This window comes from Talpa europaea, assembly GCF_964194135.1.
Source record: "Talpa europaea genome assembly, chromosome: 5".
Classification (NCBI taxonomy): Eukaryota; Metazoa; Chordata; class Mammalia; order Eulipotyphla; family Talpidae; genus Talpa; species Talpa europaea.
In genome coordinates, this window is record NC_140071.1 from 108,717,093 (window position 1) to 108,742,475 (window position 25,383).

Below are 25,383 nucleotides of genomic sequence, written 5' to 3' on the forward strand. Positions count from 1 at the left end.
GCCAGAGGTGCGGGTTTGGGGGGGCGGTGAGAGAATTTACCAGAGACAAGAGTAGGTTGCAGAACAGGCGGATCAACTGAAATACACTGCTGAGGGTAACAGCGGGCTAGACAGGAGAGGTCTGCTGTGTCATTTGGGTTAACTCCCTGGCCAGGGATCGAACTCATGCCTCAGTGGCTGGGGATAGCTTGATAGCACTGTGTCTTTAACCCCTCCACTACCAGGGAGGCCCCAGATTCATATAGAAGTTTTAAAGGTCAAATGTTAGAAGAGTCTTCAAGATAGTTTTTAATTTGAAGGTATTTCATTATAAGTCGAGTGACTCATATTTACACATCTGACCAATAAATTGTTTTATAATCACTATCATTTAACATTATTAAGCATAAAACTACTAATCTCCAACCTCTCTTTTATGTTAAAGAAAAATGTTGGCATTTTCAAGTTTCAATTAAATTTAGGTATACAACACAGCATACTTCAATATAGTAATAAGAATCTTTAGTGTTTTACAGAAATATTCTGCCTCTTCAAAACACCTCCAGGTGCTTTAAAAAAAGCATTGTTTAAAAAAAACCTGTTTTTTTACACTATATTCATTTAGAGTTAAATCATCGATGTCAACTAAATCTATTTTGTATTATAGGAATTAAGAGGAGCTATAAACTTGACTCAACTTCTTGCCAACTTAACATTCATTCAGCAAATATTAACTAAGTACCTTCAATTGGGATTTTGCAGGAGATGGATGTTCTCCCTTCCCTCAAAGTGAAGACAATATAGTGAAGCAGACAATTAAGCCAGTAATTCAAATACAAACTGAAAAGCATTATAATAATGGAAACACAAGTTTCAAACACTACAGTGGAAAGGCTCCATGAAGTATAATTCTAAAGTGAAACTAAACATTGACCAAAGAGGCAAAAAATACAGCATATGCTTCTAGGGACAGGTATGAAAGACAACAGGTACATCAAAGGAAAAAAAAAATCCCTTATGACACAGTGTGCAAAGGACTAGACAGCAAGATTAAAGCGTATAGGCTACTTTTTCAAAGAGATTTGCAAACCATGTTAGGATATAAAATCTTCCTAAAGGTAACAAGAAGCCACTAAAAATTTAAAATGGGGGTGCCTCTCCTGGTGGCACAGCGGTTGAGCGCTGGGCTGAGAAGCTGTCCACAGCCTCTGCAGCACAGGTTTGATTCCCGGGCCAACGGCGAGGGTCTCACATAGCTAGCAGACCTCTCCTGCCACGCCCGCTGCTCCCCTCAGTAGTGTATTTCATCAGTTTGCCTGTTCTGTTCCCCGCTCTGGCTCTGGTGAATTCTCTCACCCTCCCGCGCTTCTGACTGTACCCAGTGCTTGTATAAATAAATAAATCTTTAAAAAAAAAAATTAAGACACTCTCTATAAAAAAGTGTGGTGTTAAGAAAATTATAATGAAAACAATTTACCAAGTGTGTTAAGACTTTCATCTGAATGCTTTAAATGAATCAACTCCTTTAATTTTCACAATAACTCAGTAAGGTAGAAATGATCATGAACCTCATCTTGCAATGAGAAAATTGATATGCAAAGTTAAGTAGCTTGCTAAAGGTTAAGTAGCTAACATGGGCAGAACCCATATCAAAATCCATGCATTCTGAAACATTATTAAAATGGCCATCCTTCCAAAAGCAATATACAGATTCAATGCTATTCCAATCAAAATTTCAATGTCATTCTTCAAAGAAATAAAACAATTATTGATGAAATTCATATGGAATCACAAAAAACCCCGAATAGCCAAAGCTCTCCTGAAAAAAAAAGAAGGGAATGGAGGCATCACACGCCCAGACTTCAAACTATACTACAAAGCCATAATCATCAAAACTGCATGGTATTGGAACAAGAACAGACATACAGACCAATGGAATCAAATAGAAAATACAGAAATAAACCCACAGATTTATGGTCAACTAATCTTTGACAAAGGAGCAAAGAATATGCATTGGAGCAAAGAAAGTTTGTTCAATAAATGGTGCTGGGAAAACTGGGTCGCTACATGCAAAAGAATGAAGCTTGACCACTACCTCACACCATACACAAAAATCAACTCAAAATGGATTAAAGAACTAGACATAAGACCTGAAACCATAAAATATATAGAAGGAAATATAGGCGAAACACTACGTGATTTGCACATCAAAGACATCTTTACAGACACATCACCCAAAGCAGTGATAGTGAAGGCAAAGATAAACAGCTGGGACTACATCAAATTAAAGAGCTTTTGCACAGCAAAAGAGACAATAACAAAAACAAAGAGAAACCCCACCAACTGGGAGAACATTTTTGCACCCAACACTAATGATAAAGGACTGATCACAAAAATCTGCAAAGAGCTGATGAGACTCAACAACAACAAAGAAAATAATCCAGTCAAAAAATGGGCAGAAGAGCTAAAAAGAAACTTCTCTGAAGAGGAAATGCAAATGGCCAACAGGCATATGAAAAAATGTTCAACATCACTTGTCATCAGGGAAATGCAAATCAAAACTACCATGAGATACCATCTTACACCAGTGAGAATGGCACATATTAAAAAAACTAGCAACAACAAATGTTGGCAAGGGTGTGGAGAAAAAGGAACTCTTCTGTACTGTTGGTGGGAGTGCAAACTGGTCCAACCACTGTGGAAAGCTGTGTGGAGATTTCTGGACCTACTAAACATAGAGCTTCCATATGATCCAGCAATTCCACTCCTAGGTATTTACCCAAAGGACACAGAAACATCAATTCCAAACAACACCTGCACCCCTATGTTTATAGCAGTACTGTTTACAATAGCTAAGCTTTGGAAACAACCCAAATGCCCAAAAATAGATGACCGGATCAAGAAGATGTGGTATATATATACCATGGAATATTACTCAGCATTCAAAAAAGATAAACACATGCAATTTGCAGCAACGTGGATGGCGCTGGAAGGGATCATGCTCAGCGAAATAAGCCAAAAAGAAAAAGAAAAATACCGGATGGTCTCACTCATAGCAGGAATCTAGAAAACTTAAATAAGGGACCAGGAAAATGAATATAAGAAAGTGAAAATCAAAATCAACAAAAAACTATGAACCAGAGACACTTTTAGGGGGGCGGGGGCGGGAGGGGAGGGATTGGGGTCAGAATGGGGGGGCTGCAATTTTATGGGGAATATAACAATAAAATTTATAAAAAAAAATAAAAAAAGTAATCCTCTAAAAAAAAAAAATCCATGCATTCTGGTTCTAGAATAGGGAAAAGCAGAGATGCCAAAGATAACTTAAAATTATTTGTTGGTTAATTAAAGTTATTTAGTGAGGTAAATAAAGAGATTCAGTATACAGAATTTGAGGGTAATTATTCAGCTGGTACTAACAATGGGAATAAAGGAAGAGGAAAAAATTTCTGTTTGCTAAAAGAAAGCGAATGTTAAATACTTGTGGAGGGGAAGCGCATACAAAACATAATAAATTCATTTTTTCCTATGCTGAGTGCAAAATATTTGAATGGCATCCATTAGGAAGGTATAGACAAGTTTTGTAGGTGAGAACAAAGTTTTCCTCTACCCTCTTAGGTTCTGTGACTGAGCCTGAGAAATTAAACTGACAGAAGACTGATTAACAGTTGAAAGGCATAGAAATTTTGTGTAATAATTTTATGTACACACAAGAAATATGAAGACCAAAAAAAGCAGTTAGTACTGAGCACTTACATTCATTTTTGAATCAAACAACAATACATTTGTGAAGTGACAAGATAAAGGAAAAGGGTTCAAGCTTCTAAAGACAGTAAATTGTGGGGAAATAACAAGGAAATATATGGGGAAACTAATAGATGATAAGTGCTATTTTAGGGTTTTTTTTTATATATACAGATCTATTTTGGCATTGGCTCCCAGTCCCTGTTGATAAGCATAAGGCTCTTTCTGGTACATGGGAAATTATATGATCTGCTTTTAGGTAGAAAGGGGTAGATCAGAGAGCCCTTCCACATCTGCTCTTTCTCAGTTGACTTCAACTCAAAGTGGCATATTTTGGTGGCCCAAAATATGTACTTAATCCTTTCAGCTTGACACATAGTAACTGTTCTTGACATGTAGGTTTAGGTGACATAAATTTAAGGAAACCTATTGAACATACTTACATGTGTAACATTACACAGATGAACAAGCAGAGGGAGAAGAATTAATGGTCTAGAAATATTAATAATCAAGGAGAAAATGTAGAAAGAATAGTCAACAACTGAGATGAAGAAAGAGTAAGTAACCAGAGAATGTGGTATCAAGGAGTTATATGGGAAGAAGATTCCATCAGTTTCAAAATGTACTCAACCACAAAAGTATTCCCAAACCTTCTCGTTTTGAAAGAATAACCCTAGATTTTTTTTCTAGGTAACTGGTAGAACGATTACAAAATAAAGAGAAAAACAATAGAGAAATTGATTTTGAGGGATAATCAGTTCAATTTTATGTATATTTACTCTGAAGTAAATAAATTTATCCAACAAATGTTTTTCAGCATTTAATATGTACCAATATTATTCTAGACTCTTAGAATATATTTAAGGCCCAGCAGCAGAGGAGCAGAGAGAAAAAAAAAAAATCCTAGAACTGAACATCCTGGCAAAAGAAGTAAACTAAATGATTACATGTGTTAGAAAAAGTTAAGTACCCAGGTACAATAAAAGGAAAATAAGCAATGTGGAGAAATTTAGACATGGGCAGGGCTTGGGAGAGGGTGGCTTGTGATTTTATATAAGATGGTCCAGGTGGGTTCATAGAAAAGGCTATAGTTCAAGAAAGACTAAGTTGCTGAGGAAGTAGCAATGCAAATATTTGGAGGGGATATTTCAATCAGAGAGAACAACCAGAGCAAAAGGCTTCAAGTGGGAACAGGTAAGGTATATTTCAAAACCTTACAGAGGCAAAATGACTGAAGAAAACTGAAAGAAACAGTGAGGGTGGAATGAATCACATCAACTGAGATGGTGAAGACTGCATGTAAAACTAATGTTAGTTAAGATTAGGAGTTCAGTTTTGAACATGGAGGGTTTCAGCTACCTATTAAAAAACAAAGTGAACATGTTGAGAATTGAGCTGGAAAAATAATTTTGGATTTCAAGAGAATAGTCTATGCTGGAGACATTGTATGTGAGTCACAGACATATATATGGCATTTAAACCAATGAACCAACAAAAGAGTGACTGAGTGACTGTACAAAGGAACTAAGAGTTGAGTTGGGGGCAGTCAAACCTTAAGGGTTTGGGAGAAGAGGAGGAACCAGCAAAGACCACTAAAAAGAAGCATGAGGTAAAAGGAAAATAAAGACAATATTTTGCTCTGATGAGCTTGTGCAAGGACAAGGGAATGGTCAACTTTCAGAAGTTTCTGATTTCAAGTAAGATAGATTGACTACTGGCCACTGGGTTTGGCAGCATGAAGTCACTAAGGACCTCAACAAGTATATTTCAGTAAAGTGGTGGGGGCAAAAACCTAATGAGGAGAAATTCAGACAGACAGGGAGGAAAAGGACTAATATAGTGAGTGTAGACAAGTGTTTTTGAGGATTTCTACTGCAGTGGACATACCAGCTGGCAATCTGAAATATAGGATTGGGGTTTCAAGTAAATCGTAAAAATTTAGAGGTTATTCTGTGTGTTAAGTACAATTTAAACAGTCCTAAGGATATAGAAATAAAAATCACACTGTTCCTTCACAAGAAACTCAGAGATAGTAAAGTGAACAGATGTTAAAATGCAGTTTGATGATTGCTGTAATAGAGAAAAATGGAGGATGTTGTAAGTTCATGTGAGAGTATTTCTTCAGACTAAGTGGAACAATGAAAGCTTCCTTAGAGTAATAGACACATTTAGTGGGATATGAAGGGATAGACCGGAAATGAGAACACATCTAGAAGCAAGTTAAGTGGAAGGTAAAGTGACAACAAAGGCACGGAGACAAAAATGGCAAGTACTAGATGATTTGAGGATCCAAAGGTGTGGGAGGGGTCAGTTAAAAGTGTGAAAAATCAGCAGTAAAATTTCCAAGCATTGGAGTCCAAAAACGAGAATTTTTCCTTAAGAGAAAAAGAGAATAATGGACAATTTTTAAACAGAGTCAAATTATAATCAGAGTTGTGCTTTAATACATCATTCAGTAATAGGGAGAATGGGTTAAGAGAAGAATTTAGAAATGTGTAAAGCATTTGGTTAATATTTTTTTGAGAAACACCTACGTAAAGATGATAGCTGACATAAGAATGGATATAGAGGAAAACTAAGTATGTTTGCAATCAAAATAATCTTGCACAAATATAAGGAATAGTCCTGGTTAAAGCTTTTTACCGGAATACAGAATCTTGACTCCTTTCCATAATTTTCCAACATTTATCTCCTTCAACCGATTATTTTAGCAGTATTCACCTCTTTTTTTATTTCTAGAACTCTCCAACCTCTTTTTCACAAACTTTGCTCTGCATGATCTCTGATCCTGGAATAATTTTTCTCTTGAGAAAGATTTTTTAAATGGAAATGTATTTCTGACTTTGAAAGGGGCATGCTTATGAAACAGGAGATGTGACAATTAAATGTTTTATGATCTCCTGAATAAGCTCCTCAAAAAGAAAAAGGACATAGGTTAAAAACTAAGAAAACCTGAATAAATTATGTTCTTTAGTTAACAATATCAATATTAGTTCATTAGTTGTAATAAATGCCCCACACTGATGTAAGGTATTAAAAATAGAGAAATCTATGTGTATAGGGGGATATATGTAAATTTTCTGTATTAGCTAATTAATTTTTCTGTAAATTTAGAACTTATTCAAATATGTATATTAGTGAAAAAATAAAAATGTATACGCTCACTAACAGCTAAAAAATAAAGATTACAAATTAAAATTTGAAAGTCTATTTCTAGAAAAACACTCACCTCACCCTAAAATAATCACTTTTGACAGTTTGTTGAGAACCCCTCCATATTTGTAATATTTTCTTATACACACAAATGGATTAATATGAAATGCTGCCATTTTTCACTTGCTTATTTATTTTAACTTTATTATATATTATATCCATCTTTCTAAGTCAAGACAAGACGGTCCTCATTCTTTCTATAGCTAAAGAGTATTTCATTATTTGTTATTGCAGCTTATTTAATTAGTTTTCTACTGATGAAAAGTTAAGTTGCTTTGCTGACATAAACCATAGCATAAGTCTATCTCATGATTATCACTACACATTTTACACATTTATTCTTTTCAGTGGTGGAATATTAACCCATTGTGTGGGTCTGCCACAAGCTACTCCCTAGACAGTTTGTAGGCAAAGAGACGACACTGTTTCAGGAGTGTTGGGCAAAATTTATAAGGAAGTATTATAAAAACATGGATGTGAGTAAAAATAGTCTCCTTTGGTAGGATATTCAAGAGGCTAATAACAGTGACTACTTTGAAGGAGAGCTGAGTGACTGAGTAGGGGTCAGAAGCAGGGCTGCATTACCTAACTCCAAGGGGTCACCACTCAAATAGATCTGTGTCAGTGGCATGCTTAGGAACTAGCCATGTAGCAGCCCTTATGGAAAGGATACATATTTGTTATTCTACCTTTAGAATTTTAAACTATGCACCTATGTTAGCTGTTCAAAATTTACTTTAAAAGAAGAAAAATATCCCACTGAAAATATCCCATTTGAGAATGGTTTGAACTTACTTTTTTCTCTTTTAAGAAAATGGCATTCAGACCATAACTCACAGAACAATCAAAAGAATATTTAACCTGTAATTTGGGTTCAAAAGTAACCCCAGTATTGTCATAAATCTATAATAGGTTCTTACATAAAAACGGGATGAAGATATGAACAAATACCATTAAATGAGAAACAAAAATATTTTGGGTTGCATCTATTGCAGAATAATGCAAGTTGCCCAATTACTCTCCTGTCTTAGACACAGAATAATTAGACAGTATGCTCAGCTGCAAAACTATACCTTTTAATACTGTAACCTTTAGCTATATAAATTGAGGAGCTCATGAGCTCCATGAGGAGTTCATGGTCAGAAGCAGTTGGGAGAGACTTTTGGAAAGTTCCGAAAGACATGAATTGTTTATTACTTGTCCTTATCCTTCATGTTTAGAAAATAGTATGAAGTTATGATTGAAACTAAAATACCTATCTTATCACTTAACAGATGGAATTCCATGTGCTAAATAGAATAAATAGAGCTGAAAAACAGGTGAAGCTATGGTCTTTGATATGGAGTTTTCATGCTAATCCTATATCACTTTATCTGTGTTTCTTTTCTGTGTGCATGAAGAAAGTCCTGGTTTGCTTAAGTTGCCACAGTTAAGTTTCTGTTACTACCTGCTATGTAAAAATCATATATTAGATAGCAGAAAATATCAAAATTATAACTCGATTAGGAACAGTCCTCATAGAGTTGTTTGGTTTCATGTTATCAGACAACTACTTAACTGCAAATTATAATTTAAAATTGCTTTTTCTTTCCTGACCTGTACCAGAAAAAGTTAATAATTTCAGAAAGCAGGATCTTAAATCTATAATGCTATTTTTAATACATTTTTCCTAATGGTTAGCTATGTGGTCATAAATCTTTTAGAGAAATAACTAAGTTGATGCGTATTCTCTTGCATTTTCTCTGTAGAAATAATATCTATTTATATTCTATGTATTTAAAACTTTTCTGAAGGTAAACTCATGTTCAGAAAGCAATTATGCATTAGAATAGCCCTTAAATAAACAATTTTACAATTAAATAACCACCCCCACTTTAATTAGGAAATTCTGAGGAAAGAGAATGCAACTTGGTGAAAGAAGAAAATACTTTTGCTTTACATGAAAACATTTGATTTAAAAACAGAAAGACTTTATCTGTACTCTCATTAAAATCACTTCCTGAAACATTCACAAACCATGTATACACAAACAACAGCTGGAACACATGTTTATTTATAGGAAATGTGCAGAATGAAAGAGCCAGAAATGACTTTGTAAAGCAGCCATCACTCCCTGACCTAACATATTCACCACAGGAATTTTGAGAGATTCCCAGAATGATGTTCTTTGCACATCAAAACAGGAGCTCCATCATCAGCATCTGTCTCTGTACTCTGGAGTTTTTTGAATCATTAGCTTTATTAACTGACTTGTCCAAGCTCTTATTATTTACTCTGCTTACATTAAGTATGGTTTTCCTGCCTTTTGATTCAATGATTACTTTGTAACAGCATTTAACAGCTACAACTTAAAGGACAGAATGCTTATAACTTTGTTATCTAAAGACAACTGTTCTGATTGTGGAGATGGAAGTCACTTTCTTTGAACTCAATGTCTTTTAGCAATAGGTTCAGGGACCAGAAGCATGCAGGGTGCAGATTTATATTTTCTCTTTTACTGACACAAATCAAGTGCAGATTTATCAAGCTGTGAAATATATTAAGTTCACAGGGTTTTAACAAAGGGTTACCAGACCTCAAGAACCTGCTGTGATTCAAACTACTTTCAGATGTCCTTTTAATTATATTAAATGAAAGTTTGGGTTGGCTTTGATGCTTATGGGCAAACATCGAAATCTCTTGAAAGAGCTGCTAAAAGTACTCCCTGTTGCTGTAGTTAATGTACTACATTGTATGCACACTGCTAGCCAATTTATTCTAGCCACTTTAACAAGGATATCCAGCCCGACAGGCCACACAGAATAGTATCACAAGTCAAGCAAAGCACAAATCATTAGAAGACACAGAAAGTTGTTTGACATGCACCACAGAGCTCTTTGTCATACAGCCAATTAAGTGACCAAACAAGGAACTTGAAAATACTCATTAATTTCTTCCTAGCCATATAAATGAAGGTTAGAATCTCTCTTGTCTTATGAACCAAAGACAAACAGTAAAACTGGCATAATTCAATTTGCACTTTGTCAAAGGTGCAAAGTAGCAACTTTGATTCACAGAAGTCTGCATTAAAGAAAAAAATGAAAGGAGTAGGTAAGAATGTTTAGGTAGTACGTATAGACTTTCGAGTCTCCTGAATGTTTTAAATTAATCAAAGGTTGACATTACTTTTATCCTTGAAAAGGCATTTCAGCATTTCTGGGCAGAATCAGCAACACTTGACATCATTCCTTATATGAAATAGAACTTGAGTTGTCTGTGTGGATGTCATACTCTCCAGGTCCTCCTCCTCTCTAAGAAACACCTTTTACTTTATCTTACTGGATTCTCTTCATCAACTTGACCTCCTGGTATAACAATGTACTGGTCCCATTTCTGGATTCTTTTTCTCTTTATACTCATCCCCATGATGAATTCATCTAATATCTTGATTGCAAATGCAATCATTCGATATGAATGAAATATTCCAAAAAATATATTTCTGGTCTTTCTTCTCGGCTGATTTTAAGCTTCTATATCAAATTACATATTAAATGTCTACCTTGCATACCTAATAGAAATCTAAAAATTAACAAGCACCCAAATGGAGTTCATTTTGTGCCTCTTCCAAATTGGTCACAGACCATCACAATAAATGGTGACATTATCCTACAATTGCTCAGGCAAAACAATGTCATTTGGCTCCTCTCTGACACTTCACATGTAGTTCCACTCAATCCTGTGGTCCACTTAAAAAAAATGCTCACCCTGAATAGTTATTTCAGAATTCTATACTCACATAATATTACATGCTACCATTATTTCCTAACCAGTCACCCTGTTTCAGTCCTTACTTTTCCTGTTATGACCTATCCTCCACTCTTGGAACACATCAGAACCTGTCATTCCTGTACTCAGAAACCCACAGTGATTTCCTCTGTCCCTCTGAAAAGAAACTGTAATTCTTACAATTGGGCTATCAGATCTGAGTCCTTGCAACCCTGCAGATTCATCCCCTACCAGCATCTTTTTAATGCCTCTCCAGTCGCACTGGCCTCCTGAACACCACAGGCATATTTCCACCTCAGAAACTTTGTTCTCTCTGCCAGAATGTTTTTTTTTTCCCCTGCATATCTGCATAGTTCACTGCTTCACCTCCCTCAGATTTTGCTCAAACATAATTCAGTGAGGCATTCCTTGCTTTATTTTTCTCTAAAACACTTATCAACATCTCACATACCATATATTTTATGTATTTGGTATGTTGCTTAAATTCCGCTACTAGAACTTTCACTCTAGTATATAGAAAAGGAATGTCTGTTGTAATGTCTGTTGAGCATTGCTGTAATAGCCAGTGCTGATAAAATTCCTGGGCACATGGGCTAAACTAGTAATTCTTAAACATTTTGGCTTATAAACTACGTGATGCTTTCTTTTTGCACTGCTGGTACCTAGGCTAGAGATTTCTAGTGGATAATTAAGGTAAAATAAACCAAAGAGAACTAGCTAAAGTGAACAATTTATAATTACATAGTGAAATAAAAAAAGGGTTATTGTGAACACTTTGTTTTAAAGAACACTGAGATCATATTCCTTTCAAAAGGAAAGAACAGAAGGAAGTCAAAGACGTGTGTGTGTGAATTTGTATCTGTCTACTATTTTTTTCTGATTTGTTTTTAATATGAATATACAGGAAATAGCAAATTAAAAGTATGACTCAAAAGATTCACATCAATAACTATGTACTTATATTTACCATTAAGCAAGGTCAACTGCAAGCTCTCTAGGGAGTACATGCTGTCTCTGAGATTTGGAGGACAAAAGAAACTGCTAATAAAAATACATTTCTTAAGTTGGAAAATGTCCTGCTTTTGAAGCAGCAAAAAAATGAATGTCAATAATTCTTAATAGTTACTTAAAAAAAAAAAAGAGCTGCTAATGCTAACAAATATTCATATTTAAAAGATGGGCACTCAAAGTTGGAAAATGAGAAAAAAATGTAAATCCAAGTGCTGGTTGCATTTACAGAACACCATGGCAGTTGTTCTTAAGCTGTTTGAGTTCTAAGTCTACTCCCAGGTATTCATGAAAAGCATAGACCTTTCTTTTGAGTGATGAGATTTTTTATTGGCTCATGGATTACACTCCCAAACCTTCCTCTGCCCTGACTCCATGACTAAGGAACTTCTACAATTAGTAAATATTACAATAATCATTTTAATAAAAAATACCAAAAATAATATCAAGTGTTGTCAAGGATGTGGGGAATCTGCAACCTTCATAAATTGCTAGTAGAAATGTAAAATAAAATAGTGCAGCCACTTTGGGAAATAGTTTCATAATTCCTATTTTAACATAGAGTTACTATTTTTTTTTCTTCTTTCAATATAATGTTTTAAACATGGTTTCCTCAGAAAGTAAAAGGACTCAAATCAAATTACTTTTATATTTGACTTCAATATATAGTACAAAATAATTACCAAACTACCACTTGAATTCAGTCTCAAAAAAAAAAAGAAATAGAAAAAAAGAAAGCTTATATAATCTCTGAAATACAGTACAATGAATTGATAAATACAAGCTCAAATAAATATCTTGACTCCTAATCAATAATGTCAGTTCTGCAACATCTTTATCTTAGGAATATGGAGTCTAACCTACTGAATCAGGAAGATCTACTTTTGAATTCAGGACCCCTTAATTATTATTGAATGATGTAGTAAAAAGCATTTAATCCTCCCTGGGCTCCAGTTTTTCTACTGTAAGTTAAGAATATTATATAATATATATGGATTTTTGTGACTATAAAATAAGAATTTAAGCGAAAGGTTCTATACAATGACACCCATATAATTAATGCCTAATTAATATATTTTTTCAATAAATCATTGATATTCCTAATCATGATTTTGAAGAAGCACTAGACTCATGTCAGGAGAGTATCAGGTGTGCTAGTTGCGAGATCTTTGGCCAGTGCTTTTATCTCTCCAGATCTCAGTTACACATATTCATCTCTAAGTTCTCTGCTGGCAACACTACATCATAGTAGATATTTGAAATGCTTAAGCAAATGAAGAATACATAAATAATTCCCCAAAGTATATGAATAGGTTTTTTCTAATATATGTCACCTTGACATGTGCAGCTAAGATCCACAGAGGCACTGTGGGTTTTAGCAGAAACTGTTACCATGACCTCAAATACCTATAAATGAAGATTCATAGATTTAATGAACTATTTATTGGAGACAACTATCTATATAGCAGACATTCAGTTACCAAGTATCTGGTTTTGTATTATGAGTCAACCACTTCTTGTCATGTGAGATTCCCTCCTCTCCTGGATGCCCCAAGCCCCTATTCCATTCCTCAGATCAAGAATAAAATCTCTTGGTTTGTCCTAGTTACTCTAGAATTTACAGTCACTTAAATTTACCAAACATAAGTATTTAAACCTGTTCTTTTTTTTTCTGCTCTTCTAGCTGATGTTAATGTGTTTGCTGGACCAGCAGAAGAATCTCAGAGAGAGAAGGGAAAATTTCCATGTCATAAAATTTTCTTCTTAAATAAAAATATGTATTATACCTGAGATACAATAATGATATTTTTTACCAACACACATGTGAATTTCTATCTTTTGAAAGTATAAAAGGCTTTTAGTGTAATCTAAAATTACAATTAAAAATATTTTGGAAATACCTTCTTTTGTTTTGTTAAAATATATGAGGAAAAAGCACAATGAGTTATAAGAGATTAATATATTATCAATATTTAAAGAAATTATAGCAATTGTTCAACCTACAAATCAACTGTCATAGTTGATAGCTAACATGCAGTTTTCACTGTACTTTTTTGTGAAACAAACAAAAGATGGGTCAAGATAATGCCTAATTATCTAGAGTGCCTACTCCACTTTTAAAAAAATTAAAAGCTAAATGGCTCTAGAAGGTCAAAATCAAACCTAGAAGAACAATTATGCCTATGGAAAGCCTTATTTTTTAAAGACTCTTATAACAAAACAATTACTATTTTCAAGTGCATATAGCATTTCAAGTGTAATTTCACACCTATTTCATAAATAGTTCAGAATATGCTCTAAGCAATGAAACAATAGGGAACATAAAACAAGTCTTTAAAATTCTAAGATTAGAGCTTAAAATATTATTCACTCTAGAATTTTATAGGATAATCACCTACATTAAAGCAAACAGAAGTAATACCATGTATTAGTGAGCAAAGCATTTCAGCTTCACCAATATTCTGGTTTTATTTGGTCTTATCAGATGTTTAGTCAATAGCTATAACATTTATTTATAGCCAGCCAATTATAACACCAGGAAATCAGTCACTGGATAAACTGTCCATTAATTTTCCATCTGAGAGTCATGTTTGAATGACCATGCATTTCCTAGATTTAAATATTGAAAGGCTAATTATCTGCAAGTCCCCATTAAAGGGACAGTATTGATCACAATCCAAAATAATCCAAATATTGCTCAAAAGCGATGTTCCGCTTTCAGTAATGAAGAACACTTCAATTTCGTATTGTACACACTAAGAAAATATAGGTCATGCATATGTTTCGCACAGCAATTTCTTTCCCAAAATCATATAAAAAAATAAACCTGAGCAGTTTCTCATACACAAAGATTTATTAGTTAAGCAAAATGCAAACTAAAAACTTATTTTCCTAATCTCTGTTCAACATTCAATTTTTTTGCCCTTAAATGACTATCTCACAAAATCCCTTATAGTGAATAAACCGATAGAGTATAGTTGCTAGAATACCAAATTGAGAAGCAGTGATTTGGTTTTTGAGGGCATGTCTCTATAAATGCAGTTGGTCTTTCCCTTTAAAGATGTTTTGATACATATGTGCATGTATATATGTGTTTATATATAATATGTATACACATATATTTAATAAAGTTTACAGTTGCATTGTCACCTAGTTTCTTTCATTTTCTTCCATCCCTCCCTACCACCTTTTTTGCTTCCTTTCATCCCTTCTTGAAACTTGCTTCTGGGATTCTTTTGCCCAGAGAGTCCATAAATACAAAACTGGTTTTTACCCTACCTAAGAACAAATTACAAGATGTTAATGTGGAAGTTACACTGGGATTAACATGTTTATAATAAGTAAGAGAGTAAGATAGTGACAATATGTCTTGAAACAATAAACAGATCCATGTTGGCACAGAAACATGATATTTCCAGTATCCTGTATCCAGTATATCCAGTATATTATATGACTTTGATTGTCATTTCTGAATGAACCACCACTCAAATATTAGCTGGTTCAAAGTATGGATGAAATATTTTCATACCCACTTCCATGAAGAAATTAGAGATTTATACATTAAACCCAACTCATGTGTTAGTGAGGATCCAAAATTTGCACCTCTTGAATAATCTGTGTTCTTCTGGCTTGACAAAGCATCACAGATACTATCAAATGACTTCTTAGCATATCAACTTACTTAGGTCTTTCTACTCCCACCCTCATGCCCACCCCCACAAAATCATTTTAGTTAAACAAGGTACAGTATTATTCTATCAGTTGCCCATATATGATATCACCAACAGAGACAATTCAACAATGTAACACAGTTATAAAAACGCAGAAAGTACCTGGACATAGGCTCTGCAAGAGCGCTCTCTTTTCTGAAGCTGAATCCATTAAGACAGCAGATTAAACACAGAATAGAAAAAACAAGTTAGTGACAGAAGAAAACAAGAAAAATAAAAGAACACATCTACACAAAACACCTTATTTTCTTGTGCACTACTTTCTAGAAGAGAAATGAAAGCTAAGCAGCAGCAAAACATAAGCAATGGTTTGAAAAACAGTAACCAACACCCTTTCAGAACAACCCAAGTGAAAAACAAATGGTATAAAGCTGTTAATAATGGAAGAAATCAATAAATTAGTAGAAATCAGTAAAAATCAATACTTCATTCATTTAAAATGATTCATTTCACATAGGTTAGTTATTACTTCAGAGTCACAAATGAAGATATATAAAGTCAAAGAAATTATGTTAAAATTTTGGAAATTAGTTTTTCAGAGAGAGTCAATGGTTGTGGTTTACTGATTTGATAAATGGTTAATATGCACTACAAACCATGTTTGTACACACAAGAAAATCTGTTTTTTGGGGGAAGTAAAAATGCCCATTCATTATGTCTGTTTGATTCTAAAGAATATGTAGCAAGAGATATGTAATTAATTTGTGCTTTAAAAAATTTGGTGAATTTCTTCATTAATCACTACTTATTTTTCTTAAGAATTTATGTTGACATTTTGACCCAAAACATGTATTTATTTTAGCAACTTCTGTGGGATGAAGAATGTTTTTGTTTGTTTGTTTGTTTAAATACAGCATAATTTTTTTTCTCAACAAAAGGGTAACAGCAATCAAATTTAGACCCAAACATTTTGTTCTGGTGACAAAATGAATAATGAATAAGTGTAATTGTTCTGTTAAATAAATGATCCCAAATTTTACAAATTAGATTGTGCTCTTCCTTCCCTTTTCTATTTTTTTCTTCAGTTGCTTTGAATTTTTAAAGGAGAAAATTATCCTATTTCAAGAAGCTGTTACTCTGATACCTTTTGTGTGGCTAATATTCTCCCAACTTTAATTCAAACATTCTTCAGTGAACATAGAGCAGTTACTTCTCTAAAGAATTAAGTGAGGAATGAGTGTAAGAGAATTGCCATCCCTGTCATTTGGATCACTGACTAACATCTCAGTTTTGCAGGACTCTAAACCCTCCAGAATTTCAATGTGGAGCTCAACTGATTTGTATGGTGTTGACTTTGCAAATCTGACGGGTAATAACTGCTTCAGGGAACAGTGGGAACCACAGGAAATGAGGGCAAGCCAGCAAGCATGTGAATAACCTTTGCCCTCCCATCTACTTACTCCACCATGCAAATTAACATATGACAAACCACATTATATAAACAATTGAAAAGAGCCAAATGGGAAACAAAAGAGCATCAAATAGCTTAACAAATGGAAATTTGTCCATTACTTGGTTATTTGATATTCAGAATAGGAAAAGCTGATTAGCTGTAGCCAGTTAGAATGTGCCATTAATTGCCAGCTTTACCTGATATTGTAAGACATCAACAGCATTTTTAAATGAAGATACCAAGTATTGCTATAACAAGTAATATTATGGATATATAACTTTAATAGAAATATATTTTTCAGTACATTATGATAACCATAGCCGGCAGCAGTACTCATTAATTGCATCCAGTCAGCCTGAGTGATAACACATTAATATCACAGCATGCCCACATTATATGAGCAGTCATGGATTATACTATATCAGAGGTTTGGTTATGATTCTATCATGGACATATGTGACAAAACTGAGCATAACTCCTTTATGCTCAGGATGGGGAAAAAATGAACAATTTATATATAATAGATAAAACTTAGGATGAAATTACAGGAAAAACAGCATTTGCCAGATAAAATAAATGGTTTTTCGATGTGGAGCCAACATTATTTAAAAAATCTTTTCCATCTTGATGAATGAGAAGCTTAGTCTAATAAGACAAAGAACCAAACATTAAAAGACCACTCTGCAAAGTCATTTTTCACTTTAAAAGGGAATGTTCATTTAGTGAATTCCATAGAGGACATTAGTCTGTCATTGCCAAATTCTTGCTTTAAGTAGTATGATTATATGATATTCAAGGTTTTAAAAATCCATTTCAACAACTGATGATGTCTACTACACAAATGACATTCAGGGAACACAAGTGCTCTCACTGTAGCAATTCGGGTATCTTTTCACATCGGTTTATTCACCATTTGAAAATTTGTTTCATAAATATATTCCTTATGAATTTTATATATTTATGTAAATTAAATGCGTAGAGTGTCCAAGTCATATAAATACACATAAAATGTTTCTATACCTATATATAATGTATATAAATACTGCATGTTTACTAATATAAATACATGTAAAATGTATAATCCCTGAAATTTTTAAAATGGATTATTTTTATTATTTACAATTCAAATTTGATGAGGTATATTTAAATGTTTTAACAGTAGTGTTGCAAAATCTAATTTAAAAATAAAAATGAGATGAAAATTAAAACAGTAACTTCCCTATGACTTTTTAAATAAAATGTTAAATAGGCTATATCATTTCCTATATAAAACAGTTATAATGGGAGGCTAATATCATTTCTTACTTTTGCTAATTTTTAAGCTACTTATTGATAGGACATTTGTTTTACTACAATTATTTTAATATGAAGGTTTGAAAGAGGAGAAATGGGAACACATTGCATTAACCATGTTAATCTTGTCAGAATTTAGCATACAAACAGAGTAACTACTAGGGGAGATAGAATTAGAAATTCAAAATATATGTGGAAGATTATCATTAATTGTTTCTCCAAACTGAAAGCCAAATAAGTTCATATTATAATGAAACAGTGAACTGAATTAAATAAAACTAGCAATTCTCTAAGGATCTGATTTTTAGAGAAAGAATAACCAGGGAAGTCTCACTGACTTGACCACAACTTTAAAGATATATATACAGATAACTAAAGTCCTTAGCTTTAGGACATCCTTTTCCCCCTAACACTTACCTTGTTCAAACTGCGTGCAGCACTATCTTTTCCACCAGGGGTCAAGTTCCGCAGCTGTACATCCAGGAGGCCTACCAGCTGATCCATGGCACGGACTGAGTAGGTGATGTCTCCAGCATTCAAATGATTTCTTGTCTGTTCAGCCAGCTCTCTAGCAATGTTAGCAGCTGTCTCTCCAGATTTCAACTACAATTTTGAAAGGAGAATAATGAGGAAAAATTTCTTAAATAAGTAATTTTATTGATCTCTGGGAGCAACTGTTTTTGCATGTAAGTTATAGTCAAATTCTGTCTTCACCTGGAATGTAATCCCCATGTTTTCCTGACAATTCTTTTTCTTCAATATCTCATTTGAAAATCATGTTTTCAGGAAGCTCCTCTTAGCCTAGTTAATTAACTAGCCATTTATAATTTGGTTATATAATAAGATTCAGTATTCATTAGTGAGATTCTAGTATTCACTAAATACGCAATTAAGTATTCTGTCAGTAAGTCAGAGCATCTGATACAACTGTTTGGTAACTGCAAAACTCTTACTCTGTGCATGCATATTCAAATCACTGAATAATTTCTCAAAGGACACCCTTTTAATTGAAGCGCCATTCATGTACTTAGTCTGTTATTTGTTGCAGCCTTTTACCTATGCTATTTATATAATAAATATACTTGCAGAATATACTATTGCTTACTCTGTTAACCACTGTATTCTGTGTATCTTTTTTATTACTTTCTCATTATTGTTATTATTATATTGCTTTCTTTACTTGTTATTACCACATAAAACTCCTTCTATTAGAAAATGTTAGGGCAGGCAGATAGATGTCAGGAGACTTTGGACTCACTTATAAGAGCCACATTGAAAAAAGTTTGAGATCTACTAAACTAGGCAATGCAAAGTATCTTCAAAATTGAAGATATAAGTACTGGCTGTCATTATATCTTTCAGGAAACACTAAGAAAAATAGAATTATTTATCAAACAAACAAGAAAATAAGAAAAAAATGGCAAAAGAAAGAAATTCCATGTGTTATTTATTTTCTAGGTAGCTGTGCAGCTGTATTCAATATTATTAGATATTGGGGTGGGCATGATAAGGTGGAAAGAAAGTCTAAGTAATCCCTCTTTATAAAAATTTAAACTTTTTCATATTCAGTAGTGAAAAGTTGAAAATACAGATGACTAGTAAGTCAAATTATAGCTGTTCTCAACATAAAAGATAGTGATAATGGAGGCATATATATATGGAGATATATATATATATGTATATGTCACTAGCAGACAGTGCAGTTTTGCAAAACAGTGAGTCAAATATGAAAATCATTAGTGGATTATCTCAAAAATAGCCACATTTTAGCATTCAAAAAATGTTTATTCATGAATGAATCTAATTATCCCCTTCAAAAAGCTCTGAAACTCAATATTCACCAACAAGAAAATTACAAGAAAAATATTAAACACAAAAATTACAAATGTTTATAAAAATATGAAAAATATACTTTTAAAGTGAAATTGTTAAATTGTTGTTAAATATTTGTTATCAAATAACAAATTATAAATTTGTTATTTGTTAAATTTGTTACACTATCTTATTTATAAACTGTTCATTGCAATCTCTTCTTCCTGAACTTGAAGAACTCATAGTAAACATCTTTCACTCATTCAACAATTGTTTGCAGACTGAAAGTTATAAAGCTCTCACATGCAGGAAGTTTACATTTTGCCATTTGGGGTGGGTGGCAAGGGTGAGGGTGTGTAGAGACAGATGATATTATTTAACAATGCAATTGCAATTTCAAGAAATGTGTATGAGGTATTATGGGACTACAGTGCAGGGATAATAAATACCTAGAAATGAGGTGGGAGGCAACACAAGGGAATGATCAAGTGAAGCCTGTAAAGACAGGCTGACCACGCCTAGGTAAGATGGAACACTGAGAATAATGAGAAAGTTAAGAGAATGCTATTACAATGTTAACTCTAAAATAACTATGGTTTTGGGCATTAGGCTACTATAGATGTATAAGGAAAGCAAAAACACATTTCTAGCTTTAGAATTCAATATTGATACCTCATTGTGTGTATTAAATATAAATTCAATCTAGTTTTTTTTGTAAATAGAATCTACCTACATACTTACCTATATTTCTATTACCTCAACAATTGTTTATCACTCTATTAGTTCATTTATATTCTTTAACCAAAATTTGAATCTCTAATAGCACTGTGCTAGTTTCTATATAGTCTGGGGATACAGTAATGAATAAAATGGCTCCCAATAACAAGGAGTTTAAGATTATCAATAGAAAGGACTGTGAACAAATTAACTGCACAATTTCAATTGCATTGAATGTGATGCAGCATCCTGGTGTGGTACTAGCAGTTTAAAGGCTTTTTTAACTAATGGACAAAGTTGAGGCAGAAGTTTAGGGAATGCTGCTCTGAGAAAGAATGATTACTCTTGAGATGGAATGGACAAGAATTAGGTTGCAATGAGGGTGGGAGCCTCCAGGAGGAGAGAACAGCTTTAAGGAAGAGAGGCATGGAGTCACATGGAAACTGCCAAGGGCACTGTAACTGGGAATTTTGCTAAGAGAAAGAGAGGGTACTGCATTTTCTAAATAGAAGCTGTTCAATCAGATTTGTATTTGAAATCAACTCAGGTGAATGCATTACAAAGCTCAGAAATGAATGAAAGCATACTTGCTGTACAGTAGGAAAAGAAGCAATCCACAATAGTGGATTTCAGTAAAGTGCTGGAGAGAAGTGAAAGCTGGCATGATCTGAGAGGAATTTGCAAGTGTTCAGGGTTACAGTCAGATTATGGGAAGAGAAGGAAGGGAGACTCCTGGAGTCATCCCCAGGTTTCTGATTTAATTTTCCCATAGCTGCTGGGACTTCAATATTCATGGCTCAGTTCAAAGGTCACCTTTCCAGATCTGGTTTTCACTGACCAGATTCTTCCTTGTGGAATCAAGACGCTACTTTCTACCTTTCTCATCAACAATTTACTTCTCTCACCATAGTTATTAAGGACTGCAATTATATTATTTCCATACAGAACATAACCATATCTTGAATCTGCCTAAAGACTTCTGTGCAAAGAGGCAGGGTTAAAGACCTTATTAAAATGTCTATCTCTAACATTTACTAAATTCTATTAAAATTGTTTCTCAGAAATAAACACATGCATATTGGGACATTTCAGGAGTTTTCTAAGGATTAGTAAATTAACGTCTGCATTAAAATGGTGGGATTATATATAGGGTTTAAATAGGGGAGGGGAAACCCTGAAGCTTTAGCTAAGGATAAATAATTATGACAGAGATGGCTACTATTTACATTTCAAATTTTGACACAAGTGAAAACATTTCTTTGAAAGAAGAAATTTTCTTTGAGAGAAGCTTTGACATTTTATGAGATAGTACATCAACATTAATGGAATACCAAAACAATTCATGAATGAGTTACTCATTGTGTTTAAGCATATAGCTACAATTTCTTTGAAAAATCTACCTATGTTCCCATAAATCTGAGTCCTATGGATATATAAACAATAAAATCTATCTCACAACTGAAAGTAGGTTAAAAAAGCTGGAAGTCTTGGAAAATCTTCGACTTTCTGACAAAATTAATGAGCGATTTATTACTATTCTTTATTAGAAACACAGAGGATAGAAGAACGTGAAAATTAAGAGCTAGATGATGGAATTCAAGTTAGTCTCCTGGGGCAAATACCTGACTGATTTTGTACTGTAAATGTCATCATCATTTCTAGATTTTCATATCCTTCTTTAGAAAATGCAGGAAGAACAATATATTATCTCAAAATCTGTCAGTAGCTTGTATACAAACAAAAGAAAAGATACTTCCTCCTGTGTAAATATAAAGACTATTTTCCAATGACAATTCAGGCATTTCTTTTCCATATAATAGCTGGATCAGGTAATGAAGTAGGAAGAGTATTCACTTTACAAGTAAATAGTAAGGATATTATTCAAAACTGTAATTTCATGGAATTTTAAATGGAAAAGAATGAGAGGGATTACAAAGTGAAATGTACTCCTTAATGGTAAGGAAAATACAAAATATGAACATTTTAAACTAAGCTAGAGATCAAACTGAAGCCAGAGACTATGATTGATGATTTCAGTAGGCAGTCATTAAGAAACAAGAGAAAACAGGATATATTAGCACATATCTTTGCTTTTTTTTTTAAGATGTATTTTATTTATTTACACATACAAGAACTGGGCATAGGCCAGAGGGGCAGGGTGGTGAAAGCATTCACCAGAGACAGAGTGGGGAGCAGAACAGGCATATTGACTGAAATACATTGCTGAGGGGAGCAGCAGGAGAGACAGGAGAGGTCTGCTGCGCCATGTTGGTTAGCTTCCTGGCTGGGCATCAACCTTGTGCTGCGGTGGCTGGCCATAGGTTCACAGTGCTGAGCTTTAACCCCTTGAGCCACCAGAGAGGCCCCATATTATCACATATCTCTGAAGAGGCAAAGCTCTGAACCAATTAGCTGACTTTCAATAAAAAGTGAAAAATAATATTCAAACATTAAGAACAGACCTACGTATCAATATGTTGATCTATCTATCTTTCTATTCTCTACTTATCTTTGTGACTATCATCCTTCCTTCCATTCTCTCTCTCTCTCTTGCTCTTGCCCCCACATTGTTACTATGGGAAAGGTCCCCTCTGTGTTAAACTTCTGCTTTTCCTTTTACATAAAAATTAGGCTTTTTATAAAATCTCATCATTATGAAACTATTCTGACTACTTTGTAACAAATTTCTTTGTGATTCTCACTTTTGTACTTACATTTTATAATCTATATTCTATTACCACACAAAATTTAACCTATAATTTCATCACTATAGAAGTGGCCTGAATTCATTTGTCAGTCAGAAACCATTTAGAGTCTTTGTCTTCCCCCACCCCTTCTCCCCCCCTCCCCCTCCAGCCTGACTGCCATGAGGAAAAATAACTCATTTCCTAAAGAAAATGAAAATATAAAGTTTGCTTTTTCCAACTAAAATATGCATCATAATTCATTTATTTGTGTGCACTGCTGTCTGCAGTGGTGCTGTAACAGGGTGGTCCCCAGGAAAGGGGGAGGTTCCCTGCCCCACCCAAGGGAGGGTGGAGCTGAGCAGGAAGAGAGAAGCTGCAGAAGAGACTGAGGAAGGAAGGAGCAGGATGGAGCCAGGAGACCTGGAGGAGGCTCATGGAGCCTAGAGACACGTGAAGAAACTGCGCTTGTCTTTTGGTCGTGGACTGGGTGACACAGATGTGGGTGAGACCCGTGGGGAGGTGACAATGGCAGTTTTTATCTTGATGTTGATTTTGCTCTTTTCCTTCCGGGCTTGTCCGGTTGTTTGTGACCCTTTTTTGTGGGTCCCCACTGGAAGATGCTTTAGACTTGGGCAGGCTTTGGGGCCTTGTTTTGGGCCGATCCCTTATGGATGGAGTTTTACCCACGAGGGGATGGGTAACTTTGGGTGCTTCATTTAGAAACTAGACTCTTTGCCTTACCTGTTTCGTTTCTTAGCTGTATTAAAGTTCCTTCCCATTAAAAATTCTCATGTTTTGTGTTGATGCGGGGGATGGCAGAACCCATTTAAAATAGGCAGGTTTGTGGGGTTTGGGCTGCCGAACTCCCTGTCCTATAACAGTGCCAGATATATAGTGAGTGAATAGTATTGAAAGTGAAATGGGGCCTCCCTGGGGTTGAACACAGCACTATGAGGCAATCCACAGCCTCTGCAGCAAGAGTTTGATCCCCTGGCCAGGCCAGGTAGCTACCCACATGGCACAGCAGACCTCTCCTGGATTGCCTGCTGTTCTCCTCAGCAGTGTATTTCAGTAGATCTGCCTGTTCTGTTCCCCACTCTGTCCCTGGTGAATCCTCTCACCCCTGCACATCTGGCCTGTACCACAGTTCTTGCATACATAAAAAATAAATCTTAAGAAACAAAGTGAAATGAATGCTCTTCTCCATTGTACAGATGGGAAGAATGATCCAGAGGTGGTATTTCCTTTAAAAACATCAAGGATCCTTCAGACAAACTATAAAGCCTTTAAGGAAATGCCTCTCACTCTAGGCAAGATTCACCCATAAGCTCCTGGAGAGAGGAAACTAAATAGAATGTTTTCATGAGACAATCACCTTTTTGATTATATTACTTTTTGCATGTGCTTGTCATTTTTTCACCTATGGTTTCCTGGACAGGATTAAATGTATTCGTCTTACTTTTCAAGTCTGAAATTCACAGAAATACAAGTGGGGAGGGAAGGAGTGAATCCTAAAACATGCCATTTCACTTCAATTTTTCAACAAGGCATAAAAAGCCATTACAGTAGGGAAGGAGAAAGGAAGGGAAAGGGAGAGGAGAGGGAAGGGCAAGGTAAAAGTAGAGGGGATGAAGGAAAAGCAAGGGAGAATAGGAAAAGGAAATTAAAATTTGAGGACTCTGATGTCCTTTCATTTGCTAGTGAAAGATCACTTGCCATTCTCTTTCATCTTGCTCTCTGCCCCAGAGGTGGGCATACACAGAGGTCATTAAGATCTCCTGCCTTTGTCTTACTTTTGGGTCTGACCAATTGAAAAGCCAGGTAGGTAAAATGAGGAAGCTGGTAAATTGACATCATGATATTTATTCCGCTAGATCTCTTTCTGAAACACCTCAGCTAGAGGTCAAATTTCCTCTCAAGAATACTCCACTTCCAATTTTCAGTCACTCCTTTGACCCATCAACCACAGCCTAGGGGTGGAAACAGCTCTGCAGCAGCTCTGGGCTCCTGCTCCATCCCTTGCAGTTTACACTTGCTCCCT

General features: G+C 34.6%; 1 protein-coding gene across 31 annotated transcripts in view; it reads right to left on the reverse strand.

Moving 5' to 3' along the window:
• Positions 1 to 25,383, reverse strand: part of ADGRL3 (adhesion G protein-coupled receptor L3) — a gene marked incomplete at both ends in the record, with an annotated part of 456,353 nt that overhangs the window by 106,787 nt on the left and 324,183 nt on the right. For 24 of the 31 annotated variants that reach the window (XM_084234185.1, XM_084234176.1, XM_084234181.1 and 21 more), the window contains 2 exons: positions 15,543 to 15,581; positions 18,544 to 18,729. In XM_084234185.1, the coding sequence (XP_084090311.1) occupies positions 15,543 to 15,581; positions 18,544 to 18,729 (225 nt within the window). The remainder of the gene's footprint in view (positions 1 to 15,542; positions 15,582 to 18,543; positions 18,730 to 25,383) is intronic. The other 7 variants (XM_084234180.1, XM_084234184.1, XM_084234183.1 and 4 more) reach the window with 1 other exon arrangement.